The sequence below is a fragment of the Heterocephalus glaber genome, unplaced genomic scaffold, assembly GCF_053883595.1.
Source record: "Heterocephalus glaber isolate CG9 unplaced genomic scaffold, H.glaber_assembly_v1.0 deba00001707, whole genome shotgun sequence".
NCBI lineage: Eukaryota > Metazoa > Chordata > Mammalia > Rodentia > Bathyergidae > Heterocephalus > Heterocephalus glaber.
This window is the reverse complement of record NW_028258427.1, coordinates 1,770,758-1,796,108: the sequence shown is the minus strand read 5'-3', so window position 1 is coordinate 1,796,108 and position 25,351 is coordinate 1,770,758. Positions and strand designations below refer to the sequence as shown.

The following is a 25,351-nucleotide window of genomic DNA, read 5'->3' as shown; positions in this document are numbered from 1 at the left end:
TGCCACAAGAGACACAGTATATACATGGCCAAATATATACTTGTAATTAAAACTTTAAGGCATTGTATCGTAATTATTTATGCTATAAACAGATCTCCTGAGAAATTAATGAGATTAATTTCATGTCTTCCATAATACACAGCTATGTAATATTTTTAAACTATGTTCTCGTATGTAGAGTCATCCTTGATCATACCTTTTAAGTGCAATTTTCTCTCTCTCTGTTTACCTGAGATTGAACCTTTTGCATGCTAGGCAAGTGTTCTACCACTGAGCTACATCCCCAGATATAGCTCTAAATTTTATTTTGAGTCAGGGTCTTACTAAATTGTCCAGGTTAGACTTAAACCTGTGATCCTCTTACCTCAGCCCTCCCAACAGGAATTACAGTGGTTACCACAACTGGTTTAAACTGCAATCTTAAGGTTAACAGAATATGTAACTTTGTTATTGTTTTTGTAATGTAAAAGAGTGATTTAATTTGAGTATCAAATGTATGAATATTTATTAGAATAATTAACATGTGCTTTTTCATAAAAGAGTAATTAAGATGAAACTGAAGGTAATTTTAGTAAAAAAAGATTATGACAGGACACTCCATCAAATAAAACCCTAGCTCTTTCCTATGAAGAAGCCCTTTTTATGGAGCGGCATTACTGGAACCTTCTTATATAGTTAATACTTTTATTGTGGTGGTGCTGGGGATCTAACCCACAGCCTCACACATGCTAGGCTGCTGCTGTGTTACTAAGCCACAGCACTGGCCCTTTAATGTTGTTTTAAAGAGGAACACATTATAATACATTAACTAAAGTTAATGTTTTCATTGAAATGAACAAACCTTTTCCTGCCAATGTAAAATGCCAATTATTGCCAAGATGAAAACACAGACACCGACGAGCGCAATAGCAGTGAGCAGAACAATGTTACTTGGTGTGAGATATAGTTTGGCACTCCAGCTACAGATAAAAACAAAAAAAATTAAAATTACAAATCTTAATGAGAAGCTTAAACTGAGATGAAAAGGAAAACAGGTGAATTAACAGTACATTCAGTAAATCATTAGTCATCTACACATTCATTGTGAGTAAAATAACTTAGTAAATTTCAATAGTGGTAAGAATACTGATGATCCCTCAAAGTCCATTTCTTTCTTGATAGTCAAGAATTTTTTTTTACATGGTGCTGGGGCTTGAACCCAGGGCCACCTTGAAGGTAAACACTTTAACACTGAGACACACTCCTCACCCCTCTGAGGTATAATTCTTTTTTTTTTTTTTGGTACCAGGGATTGAACTCGGGACCTTGTGCTTGCGAGGCAGGCGCCGGAACCACTGAGCTAAATCCCCAGCCCTATCTGAGGTATAATTCTTGATGAGACATTTTGATATTTTTCCTTTTCCAAGTTTGATCTTCTGACAATTATTATTATATAAACTTACCAAGGCTATTTAGAAAAACAAAGACATCTTTTTGATATTTTGATCAACCTGCTGAATTTGAAACCTTGAACTCCAAGAATATGTAGTTACATGATTTGAATAAACCTTTTCTGACCTTTGCCCACACATGTAATATGACCAAGTAAAATGACCATATGTCTGGGTGTAGACAGGTGGCTAGTAGAAAAATCTACTATTTCTGGGTCATACTGGAGGGTTTAACATTACTGTAATGACTTTTATACTGAGATCTCTTACAAAATCACCTTTAGTTCCTCACTGTTAATGGCAGGATACACAAACTAAAGATCATTAGAACTAGCTCTTGCCTCCTAAAACAATATATATAATCCAGCACTTGCAACCCCTGAAAAGCCTGAAAGCAGGTCTTTATCACCAACACTGCAGGTAGTTATATATATGGGAATTTCTGTTCTCCCTGGAAACAGAAAACAGATATATTTTCATTTTAAATATTTAATAAAGGAAAAACCATTTGATGAAAAGCAAATCACTATTGATTTATTTTGGTATAATTAAAATTTATTGATCTTCTAGTTAGCCTCTAGTCAATAAATCTCAAAATACACCTCAAACTAAAATCAATTTGGTTTTTATTATGTACATAAATTTGAAAAGAATATTTGTTCACGGGCTGGGAATTTAGCTCAGTGGTTCCGCTGCCTGCCTTGCAAGCACAAGGACCCGAGTTTGATTCCCGGTACCCGCCCCCCAAAAAAGAATATTCGTTCAGAAAGAGCAAGAGAAACATGAAAATACTGAGATTGTGGATGAAAGCTATTGGTAAGATTTCCTGAAAATTCAGAAGAATAAGTAAACTTTAAGAAAACATAATTAGTTGAGGTTTAACTATGAGTACTTAAGAACAATTGTTTCATGAGGTTTTGCTTTTCTGGCAGTTCTACTTTTAAAATAATATTAAAAAAATAAAAAACATAGGCATTTTGGTACAAAAATAAAGTAGGACCAAAAAAAAAGCCAATACTCATTTTCCTGTTCAGGGGCAGTTGCTCAGACCTGTTTCTTGCATATTTTTTTCAGAAATAAACATATATTATACATATTCAAAGATGCCATCTTTCAAAATCACAATGGTCACATATTTTACATACTTTTCTGCATTTTGCTTTTTTATTTTTTGGCCTACTGTTTATCTTAGGAGACTGTTCTATGTCCATGGTAGTAAATATGAACCCTGGTACTGCACTATATGATAGTACCATGCTTTGTATAGTTTCCTATTCATGATATAAAGTTTTTATTTTTGTTATATATTTCATGTACAGGAAACTAACATAAATGTACAATATAGGCTCATTAAAAAAAATCTGAATCAGGGCCTGGCACAGTAGTGTGAGGCTGTAATCCCAGGTACTTGAGAGGCCTTACCAACTGGATATACAGTGTGATCCCCATCTGAAAACAAAGCAACAACAAAAACAAAAAAGAAGCAGGACTATAACTATTTCTGTTGTTTTAAGCATAACAGTGTAATAAGGTTTGTTTTCTTAAGCAAATTTGTTTGTAAAGCCTGTAAATCTACAATAAAATATATCAAGTGCTGCATTGGTAAAATGGCTCTCAAGTGGGATTAGACCTGATTTATGACATTTACCCATTTTCATGGAGCAAATTCTCCCATCACAACTGAGTTTAATGTGACTTCACTGAATAGAGATGGAAAAGGATGCACACAGCTCCAGACATGGCATGAGCTTGTTCTAGCACAGATCAAAAACATTCATCTAGGAATACAATAAATAACAGGACTGAGAGGTGGTACAGTGCATGCTTGGCATGTAAAATGCCCTGGGCTCCATCCCCAGGCTGAGGCAGGGGAAGAACAATAAAGCCTATCTTTTGAGAAAATGTGTAAAAAGCAGGACCCTATTGGTTACATATTCATAGATAAATCACACCATCTCTCTTTATTTTCCCATGTTGATACCAGACTAGAATATTTTTCCTAACCAAATTTAAACATTACTGAACACCTTTATCACCTACTTTAAAAAGAATAGCCAATCATATAATTAAAACTTGAAGAAAGATAAATTAAGCATTACAGTTAAATGCTATATCATGAAAGGCACCTGCTTCTGATAAGAATAAAAACACCTACTATTCACAACATATGTCTGGCACTGTGTTAACTGTGTTTCATCCTTACCCTCATAAGGCAGGTGTTCTACCTCCCATTCTACAGATGTAAACATTGGGCCACCGGAGAAGCAAAGGTTAGTTTTCAGATTTGCTTCAGTCAGCAATAGAGCTGAATTTTTCTAACCTGCAGACTGTTTGACTCCAAATATAGCACTTCTCAAAGAATTTACTTAAAAGATCAGTGCTTATTAAAAAATACAGCAACCTAAGACTGGAGTTATAGCTTAGTGGTAGAGTGCCTGCCTAGCATGTTCAAGGCTCTGGGTTAAATTGCTGGCAGCACACACACACACACACACCCTGAAATTTTAAAATTTATAACTAGATAACTGAAGAGTAATTTATTTAAGCAGAACATGTATAAATCTTTAATTAACTGGCTGTTTTTCCAATAGGATTGAATTTTTTCTTTATTAAATATGTCAGAGACCTTTTGTGTAAGTATGTTTACTCGTTTAAAATTTGCTATAGGCAGATTACATTACTCATGAGAACATAGTAGGAATATGAGTTTTAAAAAGATGTAATGATCTATGATTCAGAGTTGATAGTACCTTTAACAAATTTAGTTTAAGCAAGGACATTACCTTCGAGGGACATTGTGGGGGTATGGAATGACAATTAGCTGGGAATTTGGAATGATTGCAGTCCATTCTTGTTTTCTTATAGACTGAAAAAAGAATTTAAGAATATTTAACATCTATTACATTCAAGAAGCACACAATTATTTTACATAAATAAGGAAAAATCTCAGTTATTTTGAGAAATTGAAATCCTGGGTATGGATTAAGCTAAATTAACATATGTAGTCCCCAACAGATGTTCTGTAACATGTTGGAAGAACTTCTGGACCTTTTCAGGGAAAGATTATATTTGTGCCTTATGAATGCATTCATTACTCAACGAATATTTATTGGACACATATAGCAGGTACTGTTTAAAGCATTATGTACAGATGCTGTTTAGAGTTAAAATTTAAGTTGAGGAGAGATGGACAAACAAAGTGAGTATACTATTATACTTATTATATTTAGGTGTAATACAATACATAAATGTAATACTATATTATCCATGGTAGGAAAATAAATATATTAGGTGGTAAAAATGTTAAGAAGAAAAACCAGGAAAGAAGGGTAGGAAGTCTTGAGGTTTATGGGAGAGGAAATGGAAAAAACATACAATGTCTTCAAATCATGATATAGTCTACTTAAGCTTAATCACTACCAATCAATTTTTATTCCCTACAGGGAAGAACAAATATTTTAATTACTTGAATTCAAATAGAACTGGACTCATATTATTACATTCAAATATTTAAGTAGTGATTATTAAAACAGATTAATTTTAGACAAATTAAATTTTTACTTACCTTCTCTCCGGGTGGACGGGGAATACCAACATAAAGATGGTCAAGAAAATTTGCACTTCGACCTAAACCAAGTACATTGTATGGTAGCTGGAGTGCTAGATGTGCCGACTGGCTCAGTTGTCCAGCTAGATTTATTAAAACAAAGCAAAACAAAAAACAGTTTTGAAAACATTGTCCCATCAAATATTAAAATGTTAAAAATTCAGGTAACAGAAATGTTTTCAAGTTTAAAAATGTGAAATATTAATGAACCTGAAGCCACCCCCAGAGTTTTCAGAGATGTTAGTAATGAATTCTGATTTTGTTTATCTCAGAATGTCTAAAATACTTCATTTCTGAAAGATGGTAGTTTTGTCAGATACAGAATTCTTGGGGGACAGTGTTTTTCTTCTCAGCACTTTAAGTGTATTTATCCTCTGCCTCTGGCCTCCAGTTTCCGAGGAGCAGTTAGCTGTTAATCTTCTTAAGGAGCTCTTAATACATGGTGCATTGCTTCTCTTTGCCTTTGCTTCCAAGAATCTCTGGTTATCTTCTGGCAGTTTGACTATGATGTGTTTGAGTGTGGTTCTCTAAGTACCCTACTTGGAATGTTCTGTGCTATTCAGATGTGTAGATTAATATTTGTTATGAAATCTGGGTACTTCCAACTTTCTTTTAAACAGTGCCTTCATTCTGAAAAGTGAAGGGTGAAGGGGTAAGAGAGAAACTGGCTCTGCAGATCAAACTTGGGCTGAACAAAAGAGGAAAAGAGCAAAAATAAAAGTACACCTTAGGTCTAGGAGACCCAGGTGAATCACGATAGCCACAACTTATTTTTCAGATATTCCTTCTCTTTCTTTCTTTCATCCTATGACTCCTATTATGAAGATGTTGGCATGCTTGACGGTGCCTCCACATGTCTCTGAGACTGTTAATTTTCATTTTTTCCTATAATTCAGAATGCTTAATTTCAATTCACGTATATTCAAGTTTGTAGATTTGTTTGCTAGCTAGAATCTATTGCTGAGCATTGTACTGAATTTTAAAATTTCAGTTACTGTCCTTTTTCCAACTTCAGAGTTTTTTCTTTGGTGGTGCTGAGGACTGAACTCAGGAGCCTTATGCATGCTTGGTAAGCACTGTTATCACTGAACTACAACTCCAGCCCTCTATTTGATTTTTAAAAAGTGATTTCTATATATATATGTATTCTCTATTTAATGAGATACAGTTGTCATACATTCCTGCAATTCTTTAACCCTGGTTTCCTTTAGGGCTTTTAATACAGATTGTAGATAGCTGATTTACAGTCTCTAGTAAGTCCAACATCTGGTCTTTTCAGGCATATTTTCTGTTGCTTTTTTTTTTTTTTTAACTGTAATGTGTATGTAGCATACTTCTTTGTTTTTCCGAAAGTCTTGTAAGTGAACTTTTTAGATTATGTGACAAAAGTAGGACCCCTCCCCCAGTGTTTGCTTTTGTTTTGTTGTTGTCGTTATTTAGTGACTTTGTGGATTAACTGTGTAGATTCTTTATTGCCCGTAGTGGCTGCCCCTACATTCTTTTTAATTTATATCTTAGGAGTTTTTGTTCTAAGTCTAGCTTACTGAGGGGATACCTGGGTCAATATAATTTAGTGGCCAATGGTTGGTCATAAGAATTCCTTAAGTAACCTGCCTGTGTCTTCTACCCTTTGTCAAGGGGACTGATGTGTGAAAACATGCTTTCAAAGTTCAGACAGTTTATAGGACAGCCTTAGTTCTCATTTCCTGCTTGAGCAGGACCTTAAGGTCAAGGAGAAAGACAGCTGAGTTATTTCTACGAGGTATTTTCCTTTCTAGGTCTTTTTCAACTTTCAACATCCTCCATGAATATGCTGTAGCTTTTCAAAGTTGCCTATAGTTATCAATTTTCCAGGATTTCCTTTTTTATAGTTAAGCAAAGTTCTTGTTTCCTTTAATCAAAGGCTTAGATAGTTGTAATGTGGCCAGCAGACTGCTGTTGTTTTTTGGTAATGCCCAGGGATAGTTGCCTCTCAGCCCCCCAAATCTGGACTCTGAGTCAAATCAAATAGTCAATATCCTGAGAATGGAGACTTTTCCCAGGAGGTGCTAGTCATATAAAATACTGACAATGCTACAGGGAAGGAGACTATATTGGAGCACCAAGGAGTTCAGTCCTGTCCATTGGCTGTGAAGTTCCTAGGTTTTCATGGCAATGCTACTACTCTAGTGGAGAAGGGAAGCAGGATGGGAACAGCCTCAGGATTTCAGTGAGTGGCAAGGGATAAGCTGCATCTTGCTCTGCTGTCTTGTAGATGGTCAGTAGTTTCCTTGGCTAGATTAACACTTACTACCCTCTGTGGCTCTGGTTAATTTCCAGAGTACTATAATGACTGATAGGAGTTGGTTGGCCAGTACTTATTTTTTTTTTTTTTTTTAAGGTTAAGGGGAGAGATTCATCTACTGCCATTCTGAAATTCAATCTCTCCATATTACAATTTCCTTTTAAGGTATGTGTATTTGCTAGGTGTTCTACATGCTTAAACTGAACATTTAACTCTCAATGTTAATTAATACATACTTTTTTTTTTTTGTACCAGGGATTGAACTTGGGACCTTGCGCTTATGAGGCAGGGGGCAGAACCACTGAGCTAAAATCCCCGGCCCAATACATAAATATTTTAATATTCAAGGGGACTCTGCTAGACATCACTAATGTTACCCAGAAATGTGAAATTGCTTCAAAGTATATATACCATTGTTAAGCTGGAAGTTGTAAGGTCTAATGGAAAGGAACATGAATTAGAGACAGGTATTAAAAAGACTGAACAATGTATATGAAATTGTAAAACAATATAACAAATAGCATGGGCACAGAATTAGTCCATTCCTGACTGAATAATGCTTAAAAGACAAGTGTCTGACAGTCCATACTCAATACATGCTAGGTGTCTTTATTAACATAACAAGTTGAATTAAAAATTAAACATATGCTGATTTCATGATACTCTTAGCAAGGGCTGTCTTAATAGACATTAAACTATGCCTATAAACTATGTCTTTTTTTGGGGGGGGTAATGGGGATTGAACTTGGGACCTTGAGCTTGCAAGGCAGGTGCCAGAACCATTGAGCTAAATCCCTGTTCCAACTATGTCTTAACTATACTAACTAAACTATGTCTATAAACTATATCTTACGGAAGTGCCAATTTCAAAACATTTTTCAATCATATTGAACAGATTATAGAACATAAATTTCAAATTAAAGTTGCATATGCAATAAAAACTGAAAACTATTAAGTAAACTTATCTAAAATCTCAAAAATGAAAAGATTGTTTCATTATTTTATTTGAGAATACTTTGTTACATACTTTTTCCACCAAGGCACCTGCATGCACAAACATTTTAACATATGTTAAATACTAACAAGTTTAATATTATCTTCACTCAATATTATTTCATGAGCATTATTAAAACACTGAAATTCTATCAACTAAGACTAAAGGTAATACAGGGGTCCCAACCCAGGCCATGGACTAGTACCTGTATGTGGCCTGTTAGGAACAGCAGGAAGTGAGTGGTGGGCAATTGACTGAAGCTTCATTTGTATTTACAGCTGCTCCCCATCATTTCACTTCCTGTCAGATTACCGGCAGCATTAGATTCTCATAGTGCAAACACTAATGTGAACTGGATATGCAAAAGATCTAAGTTGTGTGCTCTTTATTAGAATCCACTGTCTGATGCTCTCAGCTGGAGCTGAGGCTGTGATGCTAGTGCTGGGGAGAGATTGTGAACTCCAATTAACATGAGAGAGGTCTGACTGTAAGGGGACCATAATAAATCAACTGCTTGCCGACTCATTAAAACCCTAGATAAGCTGCATCTAGTGTAAGCTTTATAGTGGCAAGTTAGTTGGTGAACATCTGCATCTGGTGGCAGGCAGTAAGTCAGAATCTGACACTTATTTTAGTCTGTGTGTGGCTGACTCATTATTTAACCACTTATATCCAAGCCTCTTTCTCATATTGTACATTTGTCTCAGTGACAGTTTTGGGAAGCCCACAAGCTAACCCTAGCCAAAGAGAGTGAAAAACAAACATCACTGGAGAGCTTCTTTGCAAAGGAGAAGTACTCCACGATGAGACAGAAGAAGACTCTAAGCCAACAAAAACAAAGGTAGTTGAAAAGAAAATACTGAGAGCCCTACTTAAATTATGAGTTCACTGCAACAGGCTTTGTAAAATATGTCGCTATCCAACCAAGGCATGACTCCTTCATAACTGCTTCACTACATGGAGATCAAGCACCCTGCATTAAAGGACAAGCCTTTAGTTTAAAAAAAAAAAACAATATGAAAAGGAAGAACAGAGCAATTATTGAAGATCACCACTTCATCAAATGTGTCTGCACTGATGGTATCATTCTTAGTAACTAACTTCACTGCTAAAGCTAAGAAGCCTGTTACTAATGAATAGTTGATTTTGCCTGCTGCTAAGGACATTTTTTTTTTTTTTTGGCAATACCGGATATCGAACTCAGGACCTTGCATTTGCCAGGCAGGTGCTGTGGCACTGAGCCACATCCCTGGCCCACCTAAGGATATTTCTGTCATGAACTTTTAGGACAAGGTGCAGTTCAAAAGGTGTACTTGTGCCAACTTCCTACAAGGAATGTAATCATTATGTACTACAAATATGTAATGATATAAAATAATTGAAAAAAAGGCACATGTTCCTCTTTTGACTCTCACTGTAACTATACAAATTGATGCAACAGTAGAGGATATTGAGGCACAATTGTTAGAGAGGATTAATGGGTCACCATGGTATGCAATTCAGGTTGATTATTCTACTGATGTTAACAAGACAACAATGCATTTGTGTGATATATTTTTCAGGAGGATGTGTTTCACAAGGATATGTTATGTGCACTTTTGTTGCCAACCAGGATCACAGCTGCAGAGATATTCAACAAAAATAGTCAAGCCTGAGATATTACATATCAGGAAAACTGAACTGGTCATTTTGTGTAGGAATATGCATAGACTGTACAGCTTTCTGGTTTCACTACTAAGGTCAAAGAGGTCACTTTTTTTTTTTTGAGACAGGGTCTCGTTATGTAGTTCAGGTTGGCCTTGAATTCACTATGTAGCTCAGGCTGGACTTGAATTCATGGAAATCCTCCCACCTCAGCCTCCCAAGTGCTAGGATTACAGGCATGTGCCACCATGCCCAGCAAAGAGGTCACTTTTGAATGTGAGTTTATGCACTATGTCATCCATAGAGAAATGCTGGCAAGTTGAAAAATGTTACTGAATGTTTTGCAGATGTGATTAAATTATCAACCACATTAAAGGACATAGCTTAACTCATGTCTGTGCAGCTCTGTCAGGAGATGGACATAAGAGCATATACATCTGTTATCTACAGAAGTGAGATGGCTTTCTAAAGGTAGGTCACTGGCTGGAGTTTCTAAGTTATGGGAACTGTTCAAGAGAGTTCTTTTAGAAAAAACAAGTCACCACTGGCAGTATATTTCAGTGACATAAAATGGGTCACAAAACTTATTTACTTATGTGACATATTCAATTCAACTCATCACTTCAGGAAAGAATGACAACTGTGTTCACACTGACAGATAAAGTGACTGCATTCCAAGACAAACTGCAATTATAGGGGTGATCAGTGAACAGTGGGGCTTTCTGACATGTTTCAAACATTAGCAGAGATTTCAAAAGAGACAGCCAGGGCATCAGATCACCAATTTCAGCTTTCAAAAGAGCTTGAGTATTACTTCCCAACCACAAAAGACCCCCAAACTGGGAGGAAATGGATCTGTGACCCATTTGTGAATAAGCAGATATACTGACTTTGTCTGTGCTAGAAGGCCAACTTCTTGGGATTGCAAATGATGGTGGCCTTAAAAGTCCGTTTGAAACAACTTAGAATCTCCACACATTGTGGATTAAAGTCAAGGTGGACTATCCTGAGGTAGCTACATAAGCACTGAAAAGCCTGGTTTCAACATGTCTTTGTGAAGCAAAGTTTTTGCAGTGACAACAACCAAAACAAGATATGTATATATTAAAAATTATTTTTCTAAAATGATATCTATGCAGATATGACAAAATATAATGTTCTTGTCTACATAATATCCTATTTTACAGTGAATCCTCTACTATTGGAGATTTAGGAATTCCTCATCTTTCACTGTTATAAATAGTGAACATCTGTGCATTACATCAATAAAACACTCATTTCAGTTTATTCTTTTTTCTTTAAGTTGAGATGAAATTCACATAACAGCCATTTTAAAGTGTAAAATTAGATATCTTTTACTGTATTCACAATGCTTTATAACCATGAGCTCTCTCTAGTTCCAAACTTTTCATCATCCCATTAACATATCCTGTTACCCATTAAGTAATCACACTCAAGTCTTCCTTCCCAGATAATGTTTAATCTGCTTTCAGCACTAAGGATTTGTCTATTCTAGTTGCATCACACAAAACAAATAATATAATATATAACCATTTCTGCTTGGCTTCTTTCACTTAGCATAACTTTTTAAAGGGTCATATAAGTTTTAGTAGGTATTAGTATGTTCCTTTTTATGGCTGAATGATACTCCACTTTCTCTATCCATCCTAAAATTTTATCTTTCTTGGTAGGTGAAAATATATGTGGTGTTGTTCATTAAAGAGTACTGAAATTTTTCGCCTGCAAGGTTTCAAACCACAAGGAATTTTCAATTAACAGTATTAACTACAACCCTGGTACTGCCCTGTCTTAAGAAAAAATAGTACCTCTATAAAAATGAAATGAAAGGATACATTGAAATAACCAATGTTTTGTGTAACTTTGAAAAAGAAAATTGTCTCAGGAAGTATTTGTTACTCTTCAACTGACAGCTCTGAAACAATTCAATATTGACACCAATTAAAATGAAGGCAGAGAAGAACACCGAAGGATGAAGTCTAAAAATTAGACAAAACACATTCTGCATAAATAAAAAGACAATTAACAGGTATTGAATGCTTATGATATACCAAAACGTGTGAGAAGTATTTTTGTGGATTATTTCAATATTTCTTAATAATAATTATATGAGGGTGGGTGCTATTATTATCTCTTTACCACCAGGAAATTGAGAGGTTAAGCAATTTGATTAAAAACACATAGTTGCTATGTGGTGGAGTTGAGAATTCATCAGCCTAATTCCAAATCCTACACTCCTTTGTCACCTGAGATCCTGTCTTTGGTCAAAAAAGAAATGTGATATTTGTCTTATTGCTCTATAAAAAGGACTTCTTATGATACACACTTTTCCAATGCTAATTGTTTATTTGTTTTATTATTTGTCTCTCTGTAATATTTGTGAGGTTTTTAGGATGTGATCTGGGAATTGGTAGCATTTTATGCCCAGTTAAAGATTCCGATTAACATGGCACTGGCTGTTTTTTACAAATCTGGACTGTTAGGCCATTATTCATTGTTGTTGTGTTTGAGCTCATTAAGTATATCTTAGGCTTTGTGGTTTTCCTACTCTATAGCCACAAATGGGCTATTAAAGTGATCCTTTTGGGGGATGAAGGTGATTAATCCTGTGGATGTTTGATGAAGGGCAACAATTTGCTGAGGAAGTTTTTAACCCAGTGATATAACCTTGCAAAATGAGATTATGAAAAAGACAACATCTGGATGGGACCAGCCCTTGACCTACATTACAAGAGGCTCAGATCAGCTGGCTGATTTCAGATAGTTAAAAAGGCTGTATCTGGGAGCGTGAAAATTTCAGGACTATTCTTATTGCTAGTAGCGGGATGCTAAGAGAAATGTTTTTGTACCATGTGGTATGACTGCTAAATTAATTTTCGTGTAATAAAACAATCGGTTGAGGACAATATTTCTTTGTGAGGAGAATTTGTAATTTTGAGAATGGCAAGCTGGATAAATAACATGAACAATAAAGGTTAAGAAATACAAAGAGAAGACTGTGAAAGAAAAACATTATATTCACAGATAGTTTTAATATTAAATACATTTTTTTACACAGGGACTCTTACAAATAATTTGCCTGGTAATGTTTCCTCTTGCTAATGGGCATGTAACTCTTCTTTCATGGTGTGCGTCTATCTTCTAGTTGCCTAAACGAATAATGCTTTTGTTACACGGTCACATTTGACTTGAGACTTTCAAGAGTAAGCGGTAGATGCTCTCTTAATCAGTGTGCTCTTTGCTCACTGGGTGACCCACCTGTGGAGATACATGGGGTGGGGAAGGAGACTGACTTCCATGTACTGGTGTATTTGTTTTCTCATACCAGAGTCAGAGTAAAAAGATTCTATTAAAATAAATGGTTCAAGTCTTTTTGATAAAAGATAAAATTAAAAATAATTTGCTGCTAGTCTATTTTAATTGCTAACAAGGTAGGTTCTGATATGTGTGTTAAAATATTTCTGGCTATAATAATTATCATTATCTCTTGTTCCTAACTGCCAACCTGGGGTAATAATTTGTTAATGTGATAAGGCTCACTGTAAACATACATAAATTGGATATTCTAGCCAGAAAAAAGTCTAGCAATTAAATTAGTGTTTAAAGTGTTCTCTGACAGTGCAATTCATTGATATTTTACAATAATTTTAAGGTGTTCCAAGTTTCATTTGAAACACAAACTTAGAGAAAAGAATCTTCCTGTTAGATGCTGCATATATGTAATTTAATTCTATGAGAATCAATTAAAAAATCTAAGGTGATTTTAGTGACTTCTTATCGACATATCTCATGTGAGTGTTCAATGCCCTGAATATTGTGGGTAACACAGAATATCACAGCTGTTATCCTAGGATAATTTCTAATAATAGACCAGTGACCACTGATTTTTTTTTTAAAAAATCAACTAAGCTAGAACAGTGTGGCCAAAGACAGCAAATGATAAAATATTTTGTAACAGATTTTTAGCTGGATGTGGATTTGTATGCTAGTAATCCCAGTTACTGTGGGAAGCTGAGGCAGGACCACAAGTTTGAGGCCAACCTGGGCAATTTAGCAAGGCTCTGTCTCAAAATAAAAAAAATAGTAAGGGATGGGGACATAGTTTAGTGGCAGAGTGCATGCTTAACATGCATAAGCACCTGGATTTAATATTTAGTACCACAAAAACCAAAACAAACAAAAAATTGATGATTAATACTGAAACTTATTAATCACACATTTAGACTGCAAATTTCTATATGTAAAACACAGTACGTAATTGTGAAAAGGCTGTTGTCAACACGTACAACTTTATCAACACACAGCATCATATTACAATGTGGTTCTAGAATTCAGCAATGGGGAGAAAAAAAGAGGACATAATAGATTTGAAGGAAGCCAGCTTTGACTGAGAATAATAAAAACACTGGCATTTAATTTTAAAGTTTGGATGGTTTTTAGGCTCTACTCACTTGACATTTAAACATTTGCTAAATTATACAGTTTCTTATCCTCTTATTTTTCTTTTTAAAAATTCACTGATTTTAAATGGTTACTCACATACAAAAAAATGGCCTCTACTTCATGGTAAATCTTTCACTGGCTTACATAATTAAAATACATGATTTAACTTGGACTTTGGGGAAAATCTAGTTTCTGATGTTAGTGGATGTACTCTTGGTTTGCTTATTCTATGGATGGTAGGTATCTGCCATAAATCAGGCATTGTATTCAAGAGAGGAATATCCTAATTACTCTGGGATAAAATTATAAATCTAAAATCTGTTAATTTAATAATAAGTACTGCTGGCTTTAAAGCCAGCTTAGTGAACAGCTTAAGAACAAGAAAGAAGCCATCTTCAAAGAAAGGCAAATATATGAAGAAAAGGTGACCAACATCTTTTAAAAGTTTGTGGTGGTACTGGGTGCTCTAGAATGTGGCTCCAGAAAGATGCTAAAAACACTGAGTGAGCAGTATATGAGAAGTTGGTGAGGGTGTGTACAAACATGCTAAATCCATAGATTTTAGAAGTTAGAATTGTAGTTATTTATGTTAAATTTCTTTAAACAATAATTGGCCTCTTTTCCTATGAGTTGATGTGTGGCTTACAACAAAGAATAATAGAACCTACTGAGTTTGTTATTCTTTTAAAATATTTTATATTATCTGAACTCAACTTCTAGATAACTAAAAGGATAAAGTAATGAAATATATTAGTAGGATCTCCAACTAGACTGAAAGTAGCTCCATAAAAAGAGGTGCTTAGATGCTACTATTCTCAGGGCATACCATAATGGCTGGCAAACAGGCACTTAATGGATGTCTGATGTACTAAACTGATGGTTTGGTTATAAATAGCAGGTATAATTTGTACAACTATTTAACTTTAGTTTTCCCTAAGGTCTTACAAGATGCTAGATCAATGATTATGGTGAAGACAAATATATGGAGTTTGAAAAACAACACGACCCTAGCTAAAATACGGAGGCTTGAACAAATGATTAGGGAACACAGAAAAATAGTAATGCAATATTATGGAAAACAGGTTTTTGAATGCCAAAGATATGTATTCTAACACTGCTTTGTTTGATCTTTGGTATGTCTCTTGACCTTCTTAATCCTTAATATTTGTGTATTCATTAATCTAAATAGTTACTGAATGCATAATGTATGCCTTTGACAAAGAGAGGAAAGATACAAATCCTGACCTGGAGATGCATAAAGATATATTGTTGGGAGCCATTCTACATAATTTTTGGGAAAAATCATTTCACAATTATGATTAGGCCTAGTCTTTTTGCTTATAGGTTGGCTATGACATGCCTAAACTCCATTTTTGCCTCTGGTCACAGCTGAGATCTCAATGGTCCCGTGATGCTGTGACATTCAAGGGCAAGATTATATCAGCTGAAGACATCTTGGTTCTCTGAGAACCAAGTAGTAAGAGAAAGGTTTCACTTGGAAAGGGACAAATTTTTTATCAGCTTAACTCATCCCACCTACTGTTGTAAGAAGTCTTTGCTCATCTTACCATCCTAATCAACATAAATTCCTCATTGACTAGATACCCTCATCAGCATAAGATCCTTGTTAAATTAGGATTATTGCCATCCTCGGAGATATACGATCCTCATTGTCCTAGGATTACTGCCATCCTCTGAGTCATCTGTTACTCCCTATGAACCCAATAAATAGTGGCATGCTTGGGGGGCCTTCATCTTTGCTGCCCAGAGCAGCATTGATCAGGCCCAGAACCCAGCTTCTTCTCTAAGTCTCACCTATCTTTATTCTTTAATTCGCCTTGTGCTGTCATGGCTCACAGAAGATCAGGACCCACTGCAGGGGTTCTGGTACATCCCCTTTCCCTGTTCCTTACATTATCAACAGAAAGAGATCACTGAGTGTTTGAATGTTTCCTTATCTCTAAAATTAGTAACAATACCACCTACTGCATGGATTTGGAGAATCAATTATAATAGCAGAATAATTTTTTTTGTTGTTTTTTTTTGGTACTGGGGATCAAACTCGGAACCTTGCACTTGTGAGGCAGGCAGCAGAACCAAGTTTTTTTGTTTTTTTTTCTTAAAGAGGGTCTCTTTTTAATTTAGGCTGGTCTTGAACTCACGATGTAGCCCATGCTGGCCTTGAACTCACAGTGATCCTCCTGTCTCAGCCTCCAGAGTGATAGGATTACAGGTGTGTGCCACAACACTTGGTGAACAGTAGTACTTTTTTTTTTTTGGTACCAGTGATCGAACTCGGGTCCTTGCACTTGCGCAGCAGGTGGCAAAACCACTGAGCTAAAGCCCCGGCCCCAGTACTTTTAATGTATACAAAAAAACTTGGTAAAATGTAAAGCACTATATAAATGTTAGCTATTTTGTTTATTATATGATCATTCCTCAGGTTTTCTAAGATTGAATTTCAAGTTGATATTAGTTACTGAAAGACAGTGTAACAACTTTTAATGATTTTTTTTTTTCTTTTGGTATTGGGGATCTTGTGCTTGCAAGGCAGGCATGGTGCCACTGAGCTAAATCTCTGGCCCTTTAATGATGTTTTTCTAAGACAGTTGTTGAAGTGGTTTAAGATTCTCTGTCAACCTGCTTCCTAGTTATAATTTAGAACATGAGTGTTTTTTTTGTCTCTTTTGCTACATGAAAATTCAAATGCCACAAAACTCAATTTAATGTATAAAATTCAGTGGCTTTTAGTATATTCATAATTGTCCAACTGTCACCAATAATCCTAGAATATTTCATCATCCAAAAAAGAAGCACCATATCCACTGTAGTTACTTCCCATTGGTAACATGAACCTCTATAGATGTGCCTATTCTGGATCTTTCATTTAAATGCAGCTGCACAATGTGTGGTCTTTTGTGCCTGGCTTCTTTTACTTAGAAATATTTAACAAGATTCATTCCTTTGTAGCATGTCTCATGTTTTCATGGCTGAGTAATATTTCATTGTATGGATATTCAATAAAATGAACATTTGGTTACCTTTCACTTTTTGATTATTATAAAAAAATGCTATTATAAACATTCATGTCTAAGTTTTTATGTGGATATACTGTCACTTTTCTTGGGAATGTACCTAGGAGTGGAATTAGTGGGTCCTACCCTAAATTTATATTTATCTTTTTAAGGAATTGAGTAGTCTGATTTTGGTAACTGCTTTTCTATAGCTTAATACACATAAGTATCTAATGAAGGAACTGTAAAAAGCCATTGCTAATATATGTAAAAAATGCCAGGGGAAACAATAAAAAGAAATCCACAGCTCTCATAAAATCAAATTGCATTAGGTGTTACTGCCAGTGGCATATCAATTTAATGGTCAGTGTCTCTTTTGAGTTGCATTAGGGAGGTAAACTTTTCTGAGGTGATATGCAATTATGTTTCAAATGTCATTTTCTGATCAAAACAAAACAAAGAAAAACAAAACAAAATTCTGGTTTCCAAGGTGAATAATGTCTTTTAAATGAGCTAAATGGGAAAGCTTAGCTTATACCCTAGTGTACTTTATTTTCCACATAGATCTATACTTCTGTTTGAGGCAGGCCAATGGTCACTGTGCTATAATGGGACTTTTTCAGTAGCAACAAAAGCAAGGGAGTAAAACTGCTTAGTTTTGAGACAGGGATGAAAATGTGTAACTATTTTATCAATCAAAGATGAGAGTTTTTTTTTTTTAAGTCTCAAATTGCGAGGTAGGTTATTTTTACTGAAACACGTGTTTTTTTTTTTTTTAAAGTTCATTAGACTAGGGAGATTTTACATGTTACTCATCTTAGAGAGACCTGGAGGCAATTACTAGCTATCAATAGACACAGAACACAAAAATACTTTATCATTCTCCTTTGTGCAAAGGCATTTTTTCCATATGCATGTTCTTTAAATTCTTCATTCTTATCTTCTGCTTCTTTACCTTTCTTCCCCTTTCCTAACCACTCAAGTCTGAACTGTCCCTTTTAATCAATGTTGACACTTCCAGCTTTGTAAATTCTTTTGGCTTGAAAAAAAGTGGAAGACTTTCTTTTTTACAATTATTTAACAAGCTAAGCCAAAATTTAATGGCTTACATTATACCCCTTTTATTTCTCATGATTTGGTGCATTGGTGGGGCAGTTTTGACTGGGCCCACTCATGTGGCTGCACTTGGCATGTGGATTAGCAGGGGCAGATTAGTGAATGAGGTTCTTTGAATGTATCAGGGCAGCCTATCAGGAGGGCAGGTCTCAAGGTATTCAGGACATATCAAGGGTTCACTTGCCTTAAGCTTGCTGTTGTCTTTTTAGCCAACAGAGTCAATGTTAGAGGGGAAAAATTAAGGTACGGATTGAGGGGAAGGACATATTAGTGTAGCATTTTACACCTGAATGTTCATTAAGGCGAAACTGCCTTTGTTTTTTGTTAGATTGAGTCTCAATATGATGTTCAGGTGGCCTCAGACTCCTGGACTCAAGTCATCCTCTTGCCTCAGCTTTCTGAGTAGCTGGGGCTACAGGTGCATGCCACCATGTCTGGCTAAAAATGTATTTTTAATTTGTTTTTCTCTTTTCAGTTTGAGAAGTTTCAACTGGCATATATCAAGGTTGCTGATTCTTTCCTTAGTCATATCTAAGCTACTGATGAGCTATCAAAGGCACTCATTTCTATTATACTGCTTTTGATTTCTAGCATTCATTTCTTTTCCCCATTATAGCCCTTAGCACACTAATCAATTATGTTAAATTCCCAATCTTATAATTCCAGTGTCTGCTATAACTGAGTCTGGTTCTGATGCTTGCTTTGTCTATTCAGACATGTCTATGTTTGTTTTTGTCTTTTTAGCATGTCTTGCAATTTTCTGCTGAAACCTGGATATGATGTATGGAATAAAAGGAACTATAGTAGAGAGATCTGTAGCATGAGGCTTTATATTAAGCCATGAGTTAGGCTGCATTTACTGGATGCTATAGCTTTGTGTCACAGGCTAAAATGCCCTCTTATTCTTGTTTTTATCTCCTTTGTAGTCTCTGGGTTCCTTTAGAGATTCCTTTTTTAAAATTAATTAAGTAATTAATTTATTTTTGGTACCGGGGATCAAACTCAGGTCCTTGCAGTTTCGAGGCAGGCGCCAGAACCACTGAGCTAAATCCCCAGCCTAGAGATTCCTTTTTAAATAGGACATGAAAGGGGCTGAGGGTGTAGCTCAGTGACAGAGTGCTTGTGGTCTAAGCTCTCAGCTAGGGAAGAGTGTGTGTGTGTGTGTGTGCGTGCGCGCGTGCACCTTTTATACTACTGGGTAAAGAACGCAGGGACATTCTAACACTGAACTACATACCCAGCCCTTTTTATTTTTTTGCAGGAAGGTCTTGCTGAGTTGTCCAAGCTAGATTGCTAGAACTTGCAATTATCCTGCCTCAGCCTCTCGAGTAGCTGGGATTATAGGTGTGTATTTTTTCACTCTTTCCTTTGTGGTACAGGTGATTAAATCCAGAGCCTTTTGAGCATGGTAGGCAAGCTCCTGACCACAGAGCTACACCTCAGCCCTCTCTGCTTTCCTGTACTCCCTTTATTAGACTGGAGACTGTCTGGTATCAGTAGGGGCAGAGTTGGTGTTTTATAGTCTCTGCACTCTTGGATGAGACAGAAAGGATGGGGGGATGGAGTTGGGAGTTTCACTTCTCTGAAGTCCATCAGACTCTGGTAAAGGCCCAGTAGGATAAGCTTTGGTACAGTAGTTTCTGTTCATGGCAGAACAGAAGAATAAAGCAGTCACTCTGGGAATATTCTTTAAAATGTGTGCTCCCTGCCGCCAGACACTTAGAGAAGCATGAGGACTATTTCTTAGATAGTGACCTAGAGGGCATGCTAGGCTCCTGGAGGTAAAAGGCTCATGACAAGATGTGGGCCCCAGGGGTACTGGATCTCAAGCTAGCCTGAGCTAAGTCTCCAGCAGTGAATCTGTTACATGGGAAGTGGTCCACCCATTTGCTGGTTCCAGCAGTGGCCTCTGTTCCCAGTGAACTGTGATTCTCTATACTTGCTTTACTTCCTAGTTTTGAGGGCAGTGAGTTGCCTTTATCTTCAATTTCGGATGTAGATCTAAGTAGAGTTGTTGATTGTTTGTTCATTCTCCTCCCCCATTCTTTTAAATATGATTCAAGAAATGGGCAACCATACCCATGTGAGATTTATTGATTTCTTTAATATGTAAAATGTAGTCAGGTATGATGGTGCACACCTGTATTCCCAGCACTCTAGGAGGCCAAAGCAGGAGGACTGAAAGTTTGAGCCCAGCTTGGGCAACCTAGGGACTTAGATCCTGCCACAAAAAGAGACTAGGATGTGGCTCCGTGTAAAGGTCCTGGGTCCCCAGTAGGGCAAAAGAAAAAAAAAGATAAAATTTTGAAATAAACTAAGAAAAAATCAATCTTTTCATTACCTCTGAAAATACACATAATGAAGTAAAATTTACTGTAATGGCTAGTAAATGCCTAAATTATCTTTAAATGCTCTAAATTATCTTTAGAACCAATAAATATTTTCTACAAGGAAGAATTAATACATGATTTCAGACCATTTGCCAAGTTATGGAAAAATACTAGAACAACTAAATGAAACGAAAGGAATATCTGAGATTTTTCTGAATGAAATTAAGAAAATAAAAATAAAATAACTCGGGCTGAGGCATAGTACAATGGTACAATATTTACTTAGCAAATGTGAGGTCCTGGGTTTGATCCCCAACACTGCACAAAAGAAAAAAAGTCAAGGATGTAGCTTTTGTTTAAACTAGGAATTTAAAAACTATTACAAAATTCTTCTTTGTTGAAAATTAATTTTTTATATTATTCTAATAAAATTATAATTCTCATTATTTTGATTTTGCTAATGGTAAATCTACTTTTCTTTTTGTCCATACACATTAATCCATTACTTATAAAGTATAATTTGATAAATCCAGTCCACAGTAGTCTCTTCCTCATTCCTATTGCACTTACTATAACTGCCACTAACATTTATTGTTTTATGATTTCTATTTAAGAATACATTTTGAAATTTAAACTTGTAGCTCCAAATACATAGTTTTTTATGGCAGTGACCTCATCTTAATATTTTTGAATATCCATACTACTTGGCAAATTTCCATGCTCAGTTATCCAGGAAAACAAGGTCAAGAAAGACATCACATTTCTAGGAAGTGTTTTCTGCTCTAGACAGCTAAGTGTTACACAGAGGCTAATAAGTAGTGAAGTTAATCATCTTTTAGAAAGCTATTAGTCTGATAAATCTTTTATTAGTGGTTGATCTTATTTATTTTTCCTTTTTTTCTCTCTAAACTGCAGACTTTTGAGGATAATAAATATATCTCATAGTTCTCTTTAATGTATCTAGAATTACAGGGTTTTGGTTTTTTTTGTACTGGGGATTGAACTTGGGACCTTGTGCTTGGAAGGCAGGCAATGGAACCACTGAGCTAAATCCCCAGCCCTAGAATTAGTTTGTACTTAGTTGATGCTCAAGACTTTTAGAATAATAATAATAAAAAAATAAATTTTTAGTGCTGGGGTGATAGAGTGCTTGCTTAGTATGTGCAAGGGTCTGGGTTTGATCCTCAGCACTGAAAAACAAAACAATGCAAAAAACCTTCACAGAGTAGCCCACTGTCCCTCAGGCTTTACAGTCTATGTGCACCCCTACTCACAGATAACATGCACATCATAAATGATTCTAATGTCTGTAAACTTGTCCATTTTCATTTAGGCTTAATAATTTCTATTTATTCGCTTCCTTTTTTTCTTATTGCTTGGTCCTACTTATTTTCTAGATTTGTCCTTATGTTTCTTTCCCTTTCATTACTATCCCTTACCTTTATGTGACTTTATCGCTTCAGTTTTCTTAAATGTTACAAAATCATTAATCTTTGAAAACTTGTTGAATTTTTAGTCCACAATTGTTTCACATGAAGAAGTCATTACATAAAGCTGGTGGGAAGGAGGTGCATGTGCGCACGTGTGTGTATATGTGGGACTAGGGACTGAATCCAGGGGCTTTACATTGAGCTACATCCCAGAATTTCTTTTCATATTTTGAGACAGTCTTGCTAAGTTGCTAACTGCCCAGGCTGAGATTGAACTTGTGATCCTTCTGCCTCAACCTCACAGGTGCTGGGATTACAGGTGTACCATCGTATGACAGGAGACCTGTCATTTCCAGGAAAAGGCAGAATTTTAATAAAAGTGTGTTTCTAGTTCTCCCTTCTCATCTTACAGCATTGCTGTCATTCATATTACTTATCCATATGCCATAATCACTTAGTACAGTTATTTTTTTTCAGATCACCCAAGAATAAGTAAAATAAAAGATTTTAATCTCCATTTATTCCCTCACCAATGTTCTTTCTTTCCTAAGAAGGTATGAATATCTGCCCTATCAATTTGTTAATGGAGTTTTAGGGTGAAATCCCTGGCTCCAGGGGTCCCAACTTACCAGGCTTGATCACTCATCCCAAAATGCCAATGAAGGACACTAGCAGTGGTGAAGGGCAGGAAAGGAGATTTAATCAGCATGGCCATGCCAGGAGGACAGATCAAGTGGTTCAAGATCTGTCTTTTAAGGGCTAACAGAATTGGGGTTTTAAACAAATATGAAACAAAGGCAAGGGTAGGGGGTTTGGATAGCTGGTAGGACAGGTAATTCTGGTCAAGTTAACGTCCAGCTGATCTCACTCAGGAGCTGTTCTACAAGGTTCTGGGAGACCCATCACTGTTTGAGTGGACAAGTCAGTTCCCATAGTGAGATGAAGGTTCCTGTCTTGGGTAACTGTTCCTACCTGAGGGGTGAGGGTGATCTCATCATGGGGTGGTCTGAGAGGCTCTGCTTGAGGTGAATGCACAATTAAGACTGGAGACATTTAGGCATCACTCCATGGAATCTAGGACTGGACATTATAAAAGCTGGTAATGTGATATTCCTGCAAATCCTCAAAATTAGTCTTTTTGTCAGTCTTGAAGTGGGATGAGATAGGCAAGGTAAATTTAGAGCTAATAAACCTTGTATTATATAAAAGCAAAACAAAACAAAACAAAACCCTTGTATTATAGACTCTGTTTAATGATTAAAATCTCTAAAGAATCTTTTAACATTTTTAAGGGGTCAGACCTGCTACTGATGAATTCCCCTTTTGTTCAAGTTGTTTTTTTTTCTCCCTCACTTTTAAAAGATAATTTTACTGCTCACAGAAGTCTAGTTTGGTGGGTTTTTTTCCTCAACACTTTAAATATTTTACTTTAATCTTTTTGCTTGTATAGTTTTTTGCTGCTATAGGTTTTTCTCCTCTGGCTTATTAAAAAAATTGTATTTGCTTTGTTTCAGTTAGAATATGGTGGTATGCTTAACTATAATTTTTGGTATTTACCTTGTGTGACTTTTTTTCTGAGCTTTCTTGGATCTGTGATTTGGTACATGTCATTAGTTTTGGAAAATTCTTAGCCATTAATTACTCCAAATACAGTGGCACTTCAGTTCACAAACTTCATCTGTTTTGAGATTTTGGGGAAGATGGCTGTGTTTGTGTTTGTGTGGTGAAGACATCTGAGGTTGTGCTTATCACCTGATGTGGCATTTGTGAATAGGAAGCAAAATTTTGTGAAACACTTTGTTTGAGAACTGAATTGTTTGCAAACAGAAGTGGTTGTGAACCAAGGCATTTCTATACTTCTTTTGTTCTCATTTCTCCTTTAGGTACTCTGATTTTACATCTTTTTCACACTTAGAAATTATTCCAGTGTTTGGATGTTCTTTTTTTATTCTTCCCATTCTTTTTTGTCTTTGCTTTTATTCTAGAGGATTACTACTGATATGAGTTAGTATCACCACTCTTTCCTTGGCCATGTCCAGTCTACTGATGAGCCCATCAAAGTCCTTCTTCATTTATGTTACAGTGTGCAGAGGACTGTAATACTGATTATGCCCAAAGCAGGCTGTAAAGAGTTAACCCCACAATTGGCTTGTTCTGAGAAGTGAGTCTGGAGAGTAACTCACACCCAAATTCTGTTTCCACAACTAAAACCTTCAGACTAAAAGGACAATGTTCCAATTACAAGCATATATTTTGTCTATTCTGTTCCTAATTTGAGAATGCTTTGTCTTGTCCTTTATGCCTTGTTTACATTAATTTCCATAGAAACCACATGTCACCTTTACCCCAATTGACTGCCAATAAAAGTCAGTGCCTGGAACTGTCCAGCGCCTTTGTCAGTTGCACTGGCATTGGTCATCCTGGTGCCCTGCTTTCTCTCTCTTAGTGTATTCTTTTTCTCAGGCCTGTGTTGCTCACTGGGCAGGTGGGTACTGGAACAGGGTACTGGGTACAGGGGTCTCTGGCAACAGTGTTTTTGATTTCTGGCATTTCTTTTTGATTCGTTCTTAGAATGTCTATCTCTCTGTCTTTATTATTTCTGTTCCTAAACATTCATTTTTTTCTAAAGAATATATTTATCTTATTAATCACAGATGTTTTTAAAATTCCTGTCTAATAATTCCAAAGCCTAACATATCTGAGTTTGGTTCTGACGTTTGGTTTGTCAGACTGTATATTTTATGGTTTTGTAACTTTCAGTTGAGAGCCAGAAATGATGCACTAAATATGATTTATTAAAGGGAGTGAAATAAACAGGCCTTTAGTGTGAGGTTTTATGTTACCTTGATTAGGATTTGGGCTGTGTTCAGTTTTTCTGTAGCTGTAGGTGCCAGGGCTTTCACATTCCTTTAGTGTCTTTGTTTTTGTCTCTTGTTATCTTGGACTTCATTAAAAACTTAAGAGTCTGTACTTACAGTTTATTCTGCTATAATCTACTACTAATGTATTAAGGCCTGTTGGTATGATGGTATGGCAGTAAG

At 35.9% G+C, this 25,351-nt stretch overlaps 1 protein-coding gene and 1 long non-coding RNA gene across 15 annotated transcripts in view; one reads left to right on the top strand and one right to left on the bottom strand.

Annotated features, from left to right (window-relative positions):
• Window positions 1-25,351, bottom strand: part of Itfg1 (integrin alpha FG-GAP repeat containing 1) — a 286,118-nt gene that overhangs the window by 2,217 nt on the left and 258,550 nt on the right. For 4 of the 6 annotated variants that reach the window (XM_087199355.1, XM_004873895.4, XM_087199351.1 and 1 more), the window contains 3 exons: window positions 4,996-5,120; window positions 4,214-4,296; window positions 842-959 (listed from right to left, as the gene is read on the bottom strand). In XM_087199355.1, the coding sequence (XP_087055481.1) occupies window positions 842-959; window positions 4,214-4,296; window positions 4,996-5,120 (326 nt within the window). The remainder of the gene's footprint in view (window positions 1-841; window positions 960-4,213; window positions 4,297-4,995; window positions 5,121-25,351) is intronic. The other 2 variants (XM_087199353.1, XM_087199352.1) reach the window with 1 other exon arrangement.
• Window positions 1-25,351, top strand: part of LOC110347324 (uncharacterized) — a 119,408-nt gene that overhangs the window by 34,176 nt on the left and 59,881 nt on the right. For 7 of the 9 annotated variants that reach the window (XR_015446568.1, XR_015446569.1, XR_015446567.1 and 4 more), the window contains exons 3-4: window positions 10,307-10,430; window positions 11,891-12,006. The exons of the other annotated variants lie outside the window; for them this stretch is intronic. This is a non-coding gene — a long non-coding RNA (uncharacterized LOC110347324). The remainder of the gene's footprint in view (window positions 1-10,306; window positions 10,431-11,890; window positions 12,007-25,351) is intronic. 9 annotated transcript variants of the gene reach the window in all.